This window comes from Pleurodeles waltl, chromosome 10 (genome assembly GCF_031143425.1).
Source record: "Pleurodeles waltl isolate 20211129_DDA chromosome 10, aPleWal1.hap1.20221129, whole genome shotgun sequence".
NCBI classification, from domain to species: domain Eukaryota; kingdom Metazoa; phylum Chordata; class Amphibia; order Caudata; family Salamandridae; genus Pleurodeles; species Pleurodeles waltl.
The window spans coordinates 277,481,478-277,495,921 of record NC_090449.1 but is presented as its reverse complement, the minus strand read 5'-3'; the positions used below and the strand labels follow the sequence as shown (position 1 = coordinate 277,495,921).

Here is a 14,444-nt window from a genome sequence, read left to right as displayed (position 1 = left end):
CATCCAGAACTTCTCCACCTGGATCTCCAAGTGCACCAACAGAGTTGCTGCACAGAAACCAGCAAAAGCCACCAAAACCTCAAGCCAAGACGGCTGATACACCTCAGAGCTCAGATCCACCAAGCGCAACTGCTACAGACCCGAAAAGCAAAGGCCCGTCGCCAGGGACCATTCTGACAGTGCCGCCAACAAAGCAGCCCTCAGCAACTACCACCTGCACATCAAGGAAGCCAAGAGATCAGCCATTACTGTTCGCATCACCTCCGCATCTAACCACACTAAGGAACTCTTCAAAATAGTCAAGGAATTCTCCAACGTGACAGCCACAGAGAAGACCATCCACCTCTCACAAGAACTCTGCAAAACCCTCTTGGCCCCTTTGCACAGCAAGATTGCCACCATATACAATTTCGAACCCCAACCCACCACCCTCAGCCTCAACAGCCTCAACCAACCAGTGAACAACAGGCATTCGATCAACACCTGGTCTCCACTCATTAAGCAGACCACCATGGCCATTAGGTCTTCCATCCACTGACCCCTGTCATCACCATCTCTTCAATCTCAAAACCAACCCTATCAGAACAAGTCTCACCAGCATCCTCAACACCAACACCTCCACCTCCACAGCAACGTTCCTGGAAGATGGTAACACGCAGAGGCCAGACCCCTCGTAAAGAAACCTTTGATCAACCCCAGCAACCTCAGAAATCACCACCCCATCTCCCTGCTCCCCTACTTGGCCAAAGTACTTAAGAAGGCCATCAAGCAACATGGCCAACATGTACCTCACTGAATACTGGGAACAAAACCACCTATTCAATGCCTCTCAGTCCAGATTGGGCCAATGTCAGCACTGAGACCATGTTGATTGCCGCCACTGACAACATCAGAACACTCTTCGACCATGGGGAAACTATGGCTCGGATCCTTCTCGACTTCTCTGCTGCATTTGACACCGTCTCCCACTACACCATCATCATCAGACTCTACAACATCCACATACAGCAAAGGGCCCACAAGTGGATCATATCTTTTCTCACAGGATATACAAAGAGCATCCAACTGCCCAACTTTACCTCCTCACCCAAGAACATCATATGCAGTATACCGCAAGTATCATCCCTCAGCCAAGACCATCATATACGGCGTACCACAAGGATCATCCCTGAGCCCCACCTTGTTCAACATCTATGTGACCCCCTTTGCTGACATCAGCAGATCCCACAGACTTAACATAATCTCCTACACAGAAGACACTCAACTTATCCTTTTGCTCACCGACAACCCCATCAATGCCAAAATCAACTTCTGCAACACCATGACTAACATAGCCAATTTGATGAGAGACAACTTCCTCAAAAAGTACTAATCTTCAGGAAGAAGACCTCCATGTGGACTATAGCTGGTGGCCAGCAGAACTTGGACCAACATCCACACCAACAGACCATGAATGCAGCCTGGGCATCATCCTCAACAGCAAACTGACCATATAATGACAAATCATGACAGTCACGTCCTCCTGCTTCCTCATCCTTTGCATGATGTACAGAATTTTCAGATGGATCCCAATCAACACCAGAAAGACCATCACATAGGCCCTCATCACCAGCTGCCTCGACCCCCAACTCAGAAAATCCAGACCATACAGAACACTGCAGCCAGACTCCTTCTCATCCTCCCCAAATGGACCCACATCACCCCAACCTAAGAAACCTCCACTGGCTCCCCATCCAGAACAGATGCCAGTTCAAGATACATGCATGCAAAGCTCTACATGATCAAGGACCATCCTACATCAACCATCAATTGAACTTCCACTTGCCTACAAGACACCTGCAATCTGCTTCACTCACATCTGCTGCAACAGGGACCGCTCCTTCTCCTACATCACCGCCAACTCATAGAACGATCTGCCCCTCCCCCTGCAAATGGCAACCTCCCTGCTGAAATTCAGAAAGAAACTCAAGACCTGGCTTTTTGATAGAGACATGGCACTCTCAGCACCTTGATACCCCTAGAGGTGATAGGGCTGCACTACATCTTTAAAAAGGCTTTCATTGACTTCAAATTCAAAAAGGAACAGGGTGGATTATAACCTCACCTCCTCCCCCTTTAGAGAGAAAACTGACTTTCCAAGAGACTCTTGGTTCATCTCCGCCTCCAAAAAAGGCTATGAAAGTGAAGACTCTTTTTTTAACTCAACCCTCTTCACCTCCACCTACTTCTCCACAACATACTCCTCCACCAACATCTCCCCATCCTTTGGGGTTCAAACCACCCAATTCACCACCTGGTGGAGCTCATGATTTAGGGGACACATTAGATGATCAAGACCCATGGGATGCATATGATCCAGATCCTATGATACCTAATGATCCCAATCTATACCCAGCTAGACCTTCACCACTTGAGGATTCCACCTCATATCAACAGGTTATAGCTAGTGCAGCAGCATATCACAATGTACATATGTACACAGATCCAATAGAAGATGATTTTGTATTTGAAACCCTTGGCACAACACATAAGGAGAGTCAATTTCTTCCATTGCTTTCAGGCATGCTCAGACATGCAGATCAAATATTTAAATAGCCTGTTAGATCAAGGTTTATCACTCCCAGGGTGTATAAAAAATACAAGACTGCACCCACTGACCCTTTATTTATAAAACACAAATCCCTCCAGACTCTATTGTTGTCTCCACTGCTTGCAAAAGGACTAATAGCCAGTCAACAGGAGACAGTCCTCTTCCTGATAATGAAATCAAAAAATTATATGCAGCAGGCAAAAGTGTGGCAGTTCAAGCAGACAATCAATGGTGGATTGTTAATGCACAGGAGTTGTTATCGCAGTATGGTGGAGATCACTGGGATGCCATGGAGGAGCTTTTACAATACCTCCCGGAGGAACATTGTAAAAGGGGTTAGAAATTGTAACTGAGGGACAAAGAATTTCAAACAATTCCATTAGATGTGCACTCAATGCTGCTGATACAGCAGCACACAGTGTGAACACCAGCGTCATCATTAGGTGACATACCTGGCTCAGATGCTCAGGCTTTAAACCAGAGGTACAACTGGCAGTTTTGAAAATGCCTTTTGAAAAAGAACGTTTATTTGTGTCACAAGTGGATACCACACTTCAAAAATTAAATAAAGACAATCAAACTGCCAAAGTTATGGGAGCACTCCAAGCCAGCACACATAGTGGTACTTTTTGCTGTGCAGGATTTGCAAGGGGATTTCGGTCATCATTTCATGAACAGTCTCCCACTCAAACAAAGCCCACCTCTCACCACACCGGAGGTTATTTTAGAGGTTCCTGTAGAGGCAACAGTAACAAGGGAAGAGGAAAGCCATCCACACCTAGAGGCTCAACATCCACCACTAAACAATGACTTCCACCAGAACCTCCCAACTCACACCACTCCTGTAGAGGGAAGGTTATAACATTCTTACCCACAATGGTCTCAAACTACCACAGATCAATGGGTACTTTAAATTATCCAAAATGATTACTGTCTGGAGCTCACTTCCACTCCACCAACTATACCTCCTTGGACTCACAAACTCTCACAAGAGCATCTCACAATCTTCTCAAAGAGGAAGTCTATTATTTTCTCTCAAATGGGCTATTGAACTAGTACCATTACAATACCAGGGAACAGGAGTCTACTCCCTGTATTTCCTAATACCCAAAAAGGACGGGTCTCTCAGACCAATAGTAGATCTCAGACCCTTAAACTACTACATCCTATCAGAACACTTCCATATGGTCACTCTTCAGGATGTTATTTCCCTTCTACAACAAGGCGACTTCATGGCAACGTTAGACCTAAAGGACGCTTAATTTGCAATTTCTATTCATCCAGCATACCGCAAATACCTAAGATTCGTAGTTGCAGGAAAACATTATCAAATCAGGGTATTACTATTTGGAGTCACAACCACTCCCAGAGTATTCACAAAATGCCCGACAGTAGTTGCAGCACATCTCAGAAGACAACAAATTCATGTGTTCCCTTATTTGGAGGATTAGTTCATCAAAGCCAATTCATTTGCAGTGTCAAAGCCACACTCAAATCACAATTTGTCTCCTACACTGTCTGGGGTTCACCATAAGTTACCTCAAATCTCATCTGCACCCTCTCCAGATACAACCCTATCTAGGACCTACCCTCATTACAAAATTAGGACTAGCGTTTCCCACCTCTGCCCAAGTTCAGGCTTTTCAATCAATGACAGCTATATTAACTGAGAACCAAGCATACACAGAATGAACTGTGATGAAACTGTTAGGAATGATGGCATCTTGTATTCACATTGTATCTCATAGAAGACTTCATATGCGTCCTCTCCTACAATGACTCTCTCATCAACGGTGTCAGGCACAAGGTCAGATCTAGTGTTGTTGGACCGCCATACTTATCGCTCTTTGCATTGGTGAAACTCCACAAGCCTTATGAAAGGGTGCCCCTTTTTAGGCCCTATACCTCAGATCACTCTCACAACAGATGCCTCAAACACTGGTTGGAGAGCTCATCTCCTCAACCTCACAGTTCAGGGTATATGGGACAACACTCAACGGTTTTTCCACATCAATTACCTGGAACTGCAAGCAGTATTCCTAGCACGGAAAATGTTCCTTCCACAATTGCAACACAAGATACTGTTGGTATATGCAGACAACAGGACTGCCATGTACTATCTTCAAAAATGGGGGACACACAATCTCATCAACTGTCCCATTTTGCACAAACAATATGGAAATGGGCAATTCATCATCACATTCACATAGTGGCACAGTATCTCCCAGGGACAGACAATCACTTTGCAGACCTGCTCAGCAGGATGCAGCAAGTCCACAAGTGGGAACTCCATCCACAAGTCCTTCACCAGTACTTCCAAAAGTGGGGAACACCTCAAATAGGCCTTGCTTTATGGATGAGTTGGTCAGGGATATTTGTTTATGCTTCCCCCCCCAGTAATGCCCTTTCTGGTCCGGAAGCTCAAACAAGCTTTCTTCAACGTGATCCCGGTGGCCTCTAAATGGGCACGTCAACCATGGTTCACAACACTTTTAGAACTCTCAGTTGTTCCACATCAAAAGATTTCCAACAGACCAGAGCTTCTGACACAAAGACAGGGTCAAATAAGACACCCGAATCCCAGATCCCTCAACCTAACAATATGGCTGCTGAGGTCATAGAAGTTGGTTATTTACAATTACCACAGGAATGTATGGATATTCTTAAGCAAGCATGGAAATCCACAACTAGACAACGTTATACATCAAAATGGAAAACGTTTTGTTTGCTAGTGTCAAACACAAAACATTGACCCTCCCAAGCCAACAATACAAAACATGATATGTTTTTGCTACATTTACAGAAAGCAAATCTAGCTTACACAGACATTTGTTTACATTCAGGGACCATAGCTGCATATCTTCAAAACAGACAGCATATTTCTTTGTTTAGAATTCCAGTTATCAAAACATTTATGGAAGGACTCAAAATCATTCTACCAAGAATTCCTCCAGCTCCATCTTGGAATCTTAACATTGTACTCACAAAGCTTATGGCTACACCTTTTAAGACACTTCACCCCTGCTCTCCACAAATCCTATCATGGAAAGTAGCTTTTTAGTCGCTATCACTTCCCTTAGACATGTCAGTGAGCTTCAAGCTTTAACTTTGGAAGATCCCTTCTTTCAAATTCATGGAAAATAGTGTTAAGAACAAATTCAACATTTCTTCCAAAAGTAGTTTTACAATTCCATATCAATCAAGCAATTAGATTACCTATTTTCTTTCCACAAACAGATTCTGTGGCAGAAAGATCTCTTCATACTCTTGTGGTTAAAAGGGCTCTTACATATTATATACATAGAACAAAAGAGTTTAGGAAAACAAAACAACTTTTTGTGTCTTTCTCTTTGCCACATAAAGCAGAGTCTATATTTAAATCAACTTTAGCTAGATGACTTGTCAAGTGTATTCAAACTTGCTATATGAAAGCCAAATGACAATTACCTGTACCACCTAGAACACGCTCCACTAGGAAAAAAGGTATATCTATGCCATTTTTAGGTAACATACCTATAGTAGATCTTTGCAAAGTAGCAGCATGGTCTATTCCACATACATTTCCTAAACATTATTGTGTAGATGTCTTTGCACATCATCAAGCAAATGTTGGACAAGCTGTACTCAAAACTCTCTTCGAATCAATTGCATCTCCTGCATGCTAGCCACTGCTTTATGGAGTGACTACTTTACAGTCTATGAACAGCATGCGTTTTTACAGCTACACGTGCCATTAAACAGAAAATGTTACTTACCAGTAGACATTTGTTTGTGGCATGTAGTGCTGTAGATTCACATATGCCCTACCTCCTCCTCGGACATTGCAATTTAATAATATGTAAATATTGTACATATGTAGATACATGGCATGGACGTATTTTCTAATCTACTCTCTATTTTCACTACTTCACTTTCCCGCCTATGGAGAAGCAATCCAACAAAGGACTTGATGCCCATGCGCAGTATTACCGAGAGGAGTCACTCAATCCCGCAACTCAAAAAGCTTCTTCAAAGAAAAACAAGTTGTACTACTCCGAACCCAACTCTAGTTGGCGAACTTATGCACAGCATGTGAATCTAAAGCACTACATGTCACGAACAGATGTCTACTGGTAAGTAACATTTTCCTTATTTCTCCTAGTTTTTTTCCTCTTTCTATGTGTGCTGCATTCTGCAGCACGCATAAAAAAAGGAAAAAAGCCTCCATGGATTGTTTTGGTGCAGGAGGGTGACCCTTTCAACACAAAAGCAATGCTGACACCATTGACCCATGGTGCAATGGAGTCTGCATTGGGGCTAGGCACCAAATTGTGCGGCGGCACTGGCTGAAAGGACAGAAATGCACAGTATCTCATAAATAAGGTTCATTCCTGCCCTTTCAAATTGGCATTGGGCTGCACAGCAAAAAGATCTGCACAATGGCCCTATTCAATTTTTTTTTAAAATATGCTTCATATTATTTTTGTTCTCTAATGAGTATGTAAAAAAACACAACACATCAAATGAATAGAGGCATTACGACAATAGACCGTCACCTGCAGGAAGGAGAACCACAGTGGTTTGAAAGTGGGAAGGTAAATGGTGAAGGAGAGAGGCAGAGACTCTCTCTAAGAGGCTGGGAGATACGGTGTAAATGTTATTAAATAACAATATACCATACCATGCATTCTTTTTGTAAGTATTACAGAATATAAAGTCTCCAATACAAACTGTGTGATTGAAAAAAGGCAAGTTCTGATTATTAGAACACCACAATTTTGTAAACTCCATTGAGGATAATAGAATGGGTCAGAACCAAGAACGGCAGCTATAGACCTTGTGCTCTCTTCTGTCCACCGTTCCAAAGTTTGTCTTCCTGTGACTCTCAGCTTAATTCGGAGCATTGGTAGGAGACATTTCTTAATAGCGTTACTGCAAGTCAGGGCTAAAATTCCTGAAAGGACTATTATTGACCGGTATAGCCACCTGCAGTGGACTATAATGAAATGTTATGGACTTAGAGAAAGCGTGATCTGAGAATTTAATGATCCTATTATTTGTGGTATAATTATTTTTGCCAGTATTGCTATTGCAGTAATTGCTATTACATTTCAAATGTATTTACATTGCTATTTCTATTGACTAACATAAAACGCAAATATGCTTTTATCAAACCAAAGTTAAGGAGATTTCAGGTTGTGGATAGTATAGTTCTGTTGAAGATCACCTTGCCTTTAAAGTAACTTATATTTTATCACTGGTATGCGTACAATATACAGGCTGTGATATGGATTTATTTGATCTGACTTTAACTGCTGAAAGCATGCAACTGAACTGTATTTTTCTAAAAATATAAAAAGAATATTAACACGATTCTCACTCTAATATCCGGTGCCATTTAACTTTGATGTTCTTTCTGACTACTTGATGTTTTCCTTTGGTTTCAGAAAGCTGGATGCCTTTATCTACGATGCTGCGGTACTGAACTACATGGCTGGGCGAGATGAGGGTTGCAAACTTGTAACAATAGGTAGTGGTTATATCTTCGCTACTACAGGGTATGGAATAGCCCTTCATAAGGGATCACCCTGGAAGCGGCCTATCGATCTAGCGCTCCTTCAGTTTGTTGGAGATGGTAAGGCAACTATTTTTATACTTGCTTATGACATCTTTTTTTCTATGTTAAAATAAATTGTACTGCGTTTTATTTTCACTACTTCCCTCACAGGTACAATTACTTAATTTTATTTTTGGGCAAAGGCTTATAGTATTTTCTCCCATAGCATGCCTTCTCAAACTATTTCAGTCGTTCATATGGATCATTGTTCTGCAATGGGAAAAGCTGGAGGCAACTCATTTCTTTGTTAGGTTACATTGTGCTGTCAGAGTATATGTGATGAAATATCAAGAGCTAAAACAGAGACAAAGTAAGCATATACGGGTAAGTGTAGGTTTACTTTACTTATCTCCAAATATCTGTACCTACACAATACATATATCTTCAAAGTAAGTGGGTGTGGAGTTAAGAATGGCAAATCTATACATAGCTATATGCAATTACCTTCTCAACATTTTAGTCCTTGATATTTTGGCCTTGGTATTTTGATAGAACAATGTTTATGTAGCCGATATTTCTACAACCACCTATTAAGCAGCAGGGAAGTTGTCCTTTTCCCATCCATAGCACCAACAATCAGATTTAGGGCCTCATTATGAGTCCCGCAGTCTTCAGAACCACCAGACCCACAGTGGCGGTCGGACCGCCGCGGTCATGGTGGTTCGACCGCCACATTATGACCATGGTAGAGCCACCACGGTTCGACTGCCGACACCGCCAGGCTGCCGCCAGCCTGCAGCCAGCCTGCAGCCTGGCAGTCCCAGCGGTTGTAATCCGCCAGGGTAGCGCTAAAAACAGCACTGCCCTGGGGATTATGAGTCCCAATAGCGCCACAGAAAGACTGGTGGAATGGGGGCGCGGGGAGCCCTGGGGCCCGGCACTGCCCATGCACATGGGGAGTGGAAGAGCCCCCATGCACAGCCCTGTTGCGCATTCCATTGCCCAAATTATGGGCAGTGGAATGTGTGATGAGTGCTGCTGCACCTGCCGCACCGCCACATTGGCGCTGGCTCCATTAGGAGCCGGCGTCAATGTTAAGGCCCTGTTCACCGCAGGGCCAGCCCTTCGGTGAACTCTTAATGGGCCGGCAGTGTTCAGGTGGCTTGATGGAGGAACAAGTTTGGCAGGCGGCCATCGCAGCCAACCAGGTGACAATTCACGATTTGGCACAACAGGAGAACCTCCATAATTGTTAGTGCTTCCACTGTACTAAACTCGTAATTTCCACTCCTCAATTAAAGTTTAGGGAACAACCAGATTTCAAACTGCATAGCCTCAGCTGGCTCCACAACTGGAAACCTTGAAAACGTTGATCAATGGCCTATCCAATACAGAGTCACTGTTGTTTTAATATCACAATGTGAGAAAACAGGGCTGATTGCAGAGGCCCCATAACTTTTTGCCCCCATTTTCCTCTTTTTGCTGGTGTTTTCCTGACTTTGATGGTGCCCTGGGTACTGCTAACCAGTCCCAGGGCCTGTGCTCTGTGTAAAATGGATATGCAAATTAGGCTAATTATAATTGGCTAAGTTAACCTACCTATAAGTCCCTAGTATATGGTAGGGCATGTAGGTTTAGGGACCACAGCATAGGTGGTGCACACCTAGGTGCACTGCTGAGGTGCCCAGTGTCATTTTAAAAGCAAGCCTGCCTTGCTGGCTGCATTTAAATTAAAGTTATATGCAAATTCGACTTTGGAATTAAAGGTACTTCCAAAGTCTTAAACTACCTTATTTTTACATATAAGTCACCCCTAAGGTGTGCCCTATGTGCCCCTAGGGCTGGGTGCCATGTAACTATAAGCAGGGACTTTATAAAAATAGATTTATAAGCCCTGGTGAGGTAAAAACAGCCAAATTCGTTTTTCCCTCATTGAAGTAAATGGCCTTCATAGGCTAGAATGGGAAGACTTTATTTTAAATTTTAAAGTCTCCTTAAATGTTACATACCAAGAATTTGGTATCAAATTAATTGTTGTAATAAATCCCACAACTTCCAGTTGTTGGATTTAATATAACTTGTTCAGGTAAAAAGTTTAGACTTTACCTAAAAAGTTGCCAATTTCAGCTCTGCATTGTTTTTGCTGCTGTGCTCTGATTGGCCAGCCTGCAGCAGCTTCTGCCAGGCTGCCTTGATGAGGTGTGAAGTGGCCAGGCTTCACACAAAGGAATGTGCTTGGGGGAGAGAATCTCCCCTCAGCAGATGGTGAGGCAGGAAGGGGGAGGGCTGCCAAACTGGTCTTCAAAGGCAGAGAAGGACATTTGCAGCACCCAGCAACACCCCCACATCCTGCAACCCCAGACAATTAGGTGCCCCCTTGATTAGATTAGGAGAGGGCAGGAGAGGGGTGTGTTTATGATTTTTAGCCACACCAGTGGGTGGGCTCAGCCAGATGTAACCTCCAAAAATCAGATTCATCCATGTTGGATTTTTAGAGACTGTTGCCTTCTGGGATGGATTTTTGCCACACTTCCCAGGAAGTGGTAATCACAGGGGGACGACCCTGTCCCTGATTGGAGAACCAGGGCCCCCCTGCTTTTCACCCAGGAGCAAGGATAAAACTGGCAGACCTGCACCCACACCTCAGATCCCCACCAAATTTCAAGAAGAAAGAACTTAAGGAGAAGAAGGACTGCCCTGCTGGACCCCTGGCCTGCACCTGGAACCTGCACTCAGAAGGACTGCACCAGCTGCACACTTGGGCTTCACCACAAGAAGGACTTTGCCTGGCTTCAACTGGTTCAAGGAGGGACTCCCTGTTTGCTACAGGTGAAAAATTGCTAACCAGAGTCCCCTGCACCAACTCCTGAAGAAAGCGACCAGCTGACCACTGTCCAGTGGCCAAAAAGGAGTTTGCGCCACGTGCATTCTGGGAGTTGAAGTCCGCACCCCCCAAGGACCATCACAGAACTTCTGGACCCTTGGGGTGAGCTGTGGACCCCAAAAGAACCTTAAAAGAACATCTGGGTGAAGCCCCAGAAGTTTGGAAAAGATTTGAGAATTTTGGGAAAAAAGCTCCAGAGAGGGACCGACCCGCCGCGGAAATTCTAGCCGGCTTGCCTCAACCGCGACCCGGCCTGACTTCGTGGTTCGTCCCGGTAAAGAAAAACATCCAAAAAAGAGACTAAGTCCGAACGTAAAAAGTTGACCGGGACCTCCCAGCCATCGTATCCGAGAAGGGCTCCATGGACGTCGGATCAAGATCCAGGTTTACCCCGGTCGAAGGATTTTCATCTCGAAAAAACGACTAAGTCCGAAGGTAAAAGTCTCCACCGAGGAAACCCACATCGCGTATCCGGACAAGGGCTCCAGGAGGTCGGATTCAACTGGCAGGTTCGTCCCGGCGAAGAAAAACTTCAAAATAAAGACTAAGTCAGAAGGTAACTTTTTAACCGAGGCCTCCCGCGACCTGTAGCCGAGCAGGGCTCCATCGCGGTCGGCCTGAAAGTTTGACTTTGCCCCGGTCGAGGTGCAACCAGATGACCGGATTGGCGCTTTTTGTTTCTAAGCGCTAGAAAAGTAATAATTATTTAAAAATTCATATCTCCGGTTCCCCTGAACCGATTTTAATCGTTTTTGTGTCATTTTAAAGATAAAAATATAAACTATTTTTATAAATTGGTTTTGGATTTTTAAACTGTTTCCTGTGTTTTATTTAATTACTGTTTTGTGATATTTGAATGCTTTACACTTTGTCTCCTAAGTTAAGCCTTGACGCTCGTTGCCAAACTACCAAGGGTTGAGCTGGGATTAATTTACTGAGACCTAACTGTACCTATGTGGAGGTTAGTGGCTTGTTGCTAGGTGTAGGTACCTACCTGCCCTACCAATAACCCATTTTCCAACATAATTGGAAGCAGCGACGGGATCCTGTAATTGTGTTCAATATCACGTTACAGTTTTAGGTAAAACAAATTAAAAATCCTTTAAATTGTCCTAGTGCAAAAATTGTTTTTAATTTTTAATTTGGATTAATTTCACTTATTGAATTTTTGTAATTTTTCTAAATTCTTGTTTCCAATTTTTGCAAAAGGTTTTTGTTGACACAAAACTAGGGAACCATGGAGCTTGATCTGGCTAGCCTACCCACACTGACAGTAGTCCAGCTTAGGGGGTTGTGTATTGAAAGAGGGTTGCCTGCAACCACTGATCTCAGAAAGCAAATCCTGATCACATCCCTGACAGCATGGGCTGAGGCCCAAGAGGTAGAGTCAGAAGAAGCTCCAGAGGAGGGAGAAAGAAGGGAGGATGCAAGCTCTAACCACTCAGGGGAGGGAAGGCATCTGAGCCTAAGTGAGGATGAGGAAGAATGGTCCTCAGTAAATACAGTCACTAGGGGCAGATCCAAAGCTAGTGGTGGGAAGGGGGTCCTTTCAGGAGGAGAGAACCCATCCATCAGAGAAAGAGAGCTGGAGGCCCAGCTAGCATACAGAGCTTTGGAAGCAGAGAAGCTGGCCCTAGAAAAGAAAAAGTGGGCATACAAAGAGAAAAGAGATGGAAGCAGCGATAAAGAAGCTGAGGTGTCCATGGGTGGGGGAGTTTGCCCCAGATTACCCAAAGGGGTGGTTCCTGCCTATGTAGAGGGGGATGACATAGATAAGTGGCTGGGGGCCTTTGAGAGGGCACTCCAAATGAGAAGGGTTAGGCCTCAATACTGGGGTTCCCTTTTGTGGGAGTTGGTCCCCAACTCAGGGAGGGATAGGCTTCTGACCTTAAGGGGGGAGGAGGCAGATTCATACCCTAGTATGAAGAGGTGCTTAGCCAAGAAGTTTGGTCTGACCCCAGAGCAATATAGAATGAAGTTCTGGGACACCCAGAAGGTCAGTACCCAGTCTTGGGTTGACTTTGTGGACATTTCACTAAAGGCACTAGAGGGCTGGATTATTGGTAACAAAGTAGATACTTATGAGGGGTTATACAATCTGATCATGAGAGAGCACATCTTGACCAATTGTATCCAAGAAAGGTTACGCCAGCATCTAGTGGACTCTAAGCAGACCAACCCTAGAGAGCTAGGGGAGGCAGCTGATGAGTGGTTGAGAACCAGGGTGGTTGTCAAGTCCCAGGGGGGAGACTCCAAGAAGGGGGGGACAGGTCCCCAAAAACCTAAGGAGGGAGGTGGTAAGCCCACCACAGAGACTCCCTCTGTACCCCAGAACCCTAAGAAGGAGGAGAGTAAATCCCACTCCCACTCTGACAAGCAGAGACAAGGAGACCCAGGGTTAAAAAAACTCTTGGACAGTAGGGCTTGCTTTGACTGTCAGCAGACAGGTCACTTCAGAGGAGATGCAGCCTGTCCAAGGAAGGTGGTTAGCACTGGGCTGTCCAGTGTAGCCATAGAGGAGGATTCCTCAGATGATGAAGTCCTCCTAGCATTGTGCTGGGAGACAGGACCAGATGGTAAGCTGGTGATCCCTGAGGGTGGGAGTAGGCACTTCCACCACATTCAAGTGAATGGGATCCCTACCACTGGCCTGAGAGACACCTGTGCCAGTCACACTATAGTGAGTGACCGGTTAGTGACCCCAGACATGTATGTCCCAGGAAAGACAAAGAAAGTCAGGATAGCCACAGGGGAGGTCACCTCCAAACCTGTAGCCATAGTGCCCCTAGAGAGGGAGGGTATCCTTGACTGGATTAGGGTGGTAGTCAGTGCTGACCTCCCCCTAGATTGTATCCTGGGCAATGACCTCCCAGAGGTGAGTCTGGTCACAGATGGGGTGGTCGCCCAGGGCGCCCCCCCAACCCAAAGTCCTGGGGAGTCAGTCCCTACAGTTAGGAGACAGGGGTCCCCAAGAAAAGGAAAGAAGAAAAGGAAGGGTAGGCCACTCTTAAAGAGAGTTCCAGGGAGCCAAAGGCCTTCTGCCCCAGTAGGGGTGGAGCCCAGAGTTGGCTCTGGTGAGGCCTCACCTGACCCCAAGGAAGTCCTGAGTAGTCAGGCAGCTGTCCAGATGCAAGGTGTTGCCCCTGCACTGACAGAAGGGAGAGTGGAAGGAGGGTGTCTGCCACAGAGGTGGTAGCCCCCCACTCTAGACAGCAAGAGGGGTGCCAGGACCCCAAAGTTGCCCTTAAAGCAGCTCAGCCACCTGTCAGTGGAGAGCTTAGGGTGTGGTTCTGGGTACTGACAGCTGTCAGTAGCCTCTGCTGGGTGCTAGCCTTCCTGGCAGCACTGTACTTGGCCTGGGAGGCAGACCCCAGGGCCAATAGCAAAGTAGGCCCCCTGACCCTATTGGTCATGGTGGGGTTGCTCAAGTGTTG

At 45.1% G+C, this 14,444-nt stretch overlaps 1 protein-coding gene across 1 annotated transcript in view; it reads left to right on the top strand.

The window, feature by feature from the left end:
* GRIN2A (glutamate ionotropic receptor NMDA type subunit 2A) overlaps positions 1 to 14,444 on the top strand; it is a 1,722,233-nt gene that overhangs the window by 1,609,930 nt on the left and 97,859 nt on the right. The window contains exon 11 of the mRNA XM_069210410.1: positions 8,017 to 8,204. Coding sequence (XP_069066511.1) covers positions 8,017 to 8,204 — 188 coding nt within the window. The remainder of the gene's footprint in view (positions 1 to 8,016; positions 8,205 to 14,444) is intronic.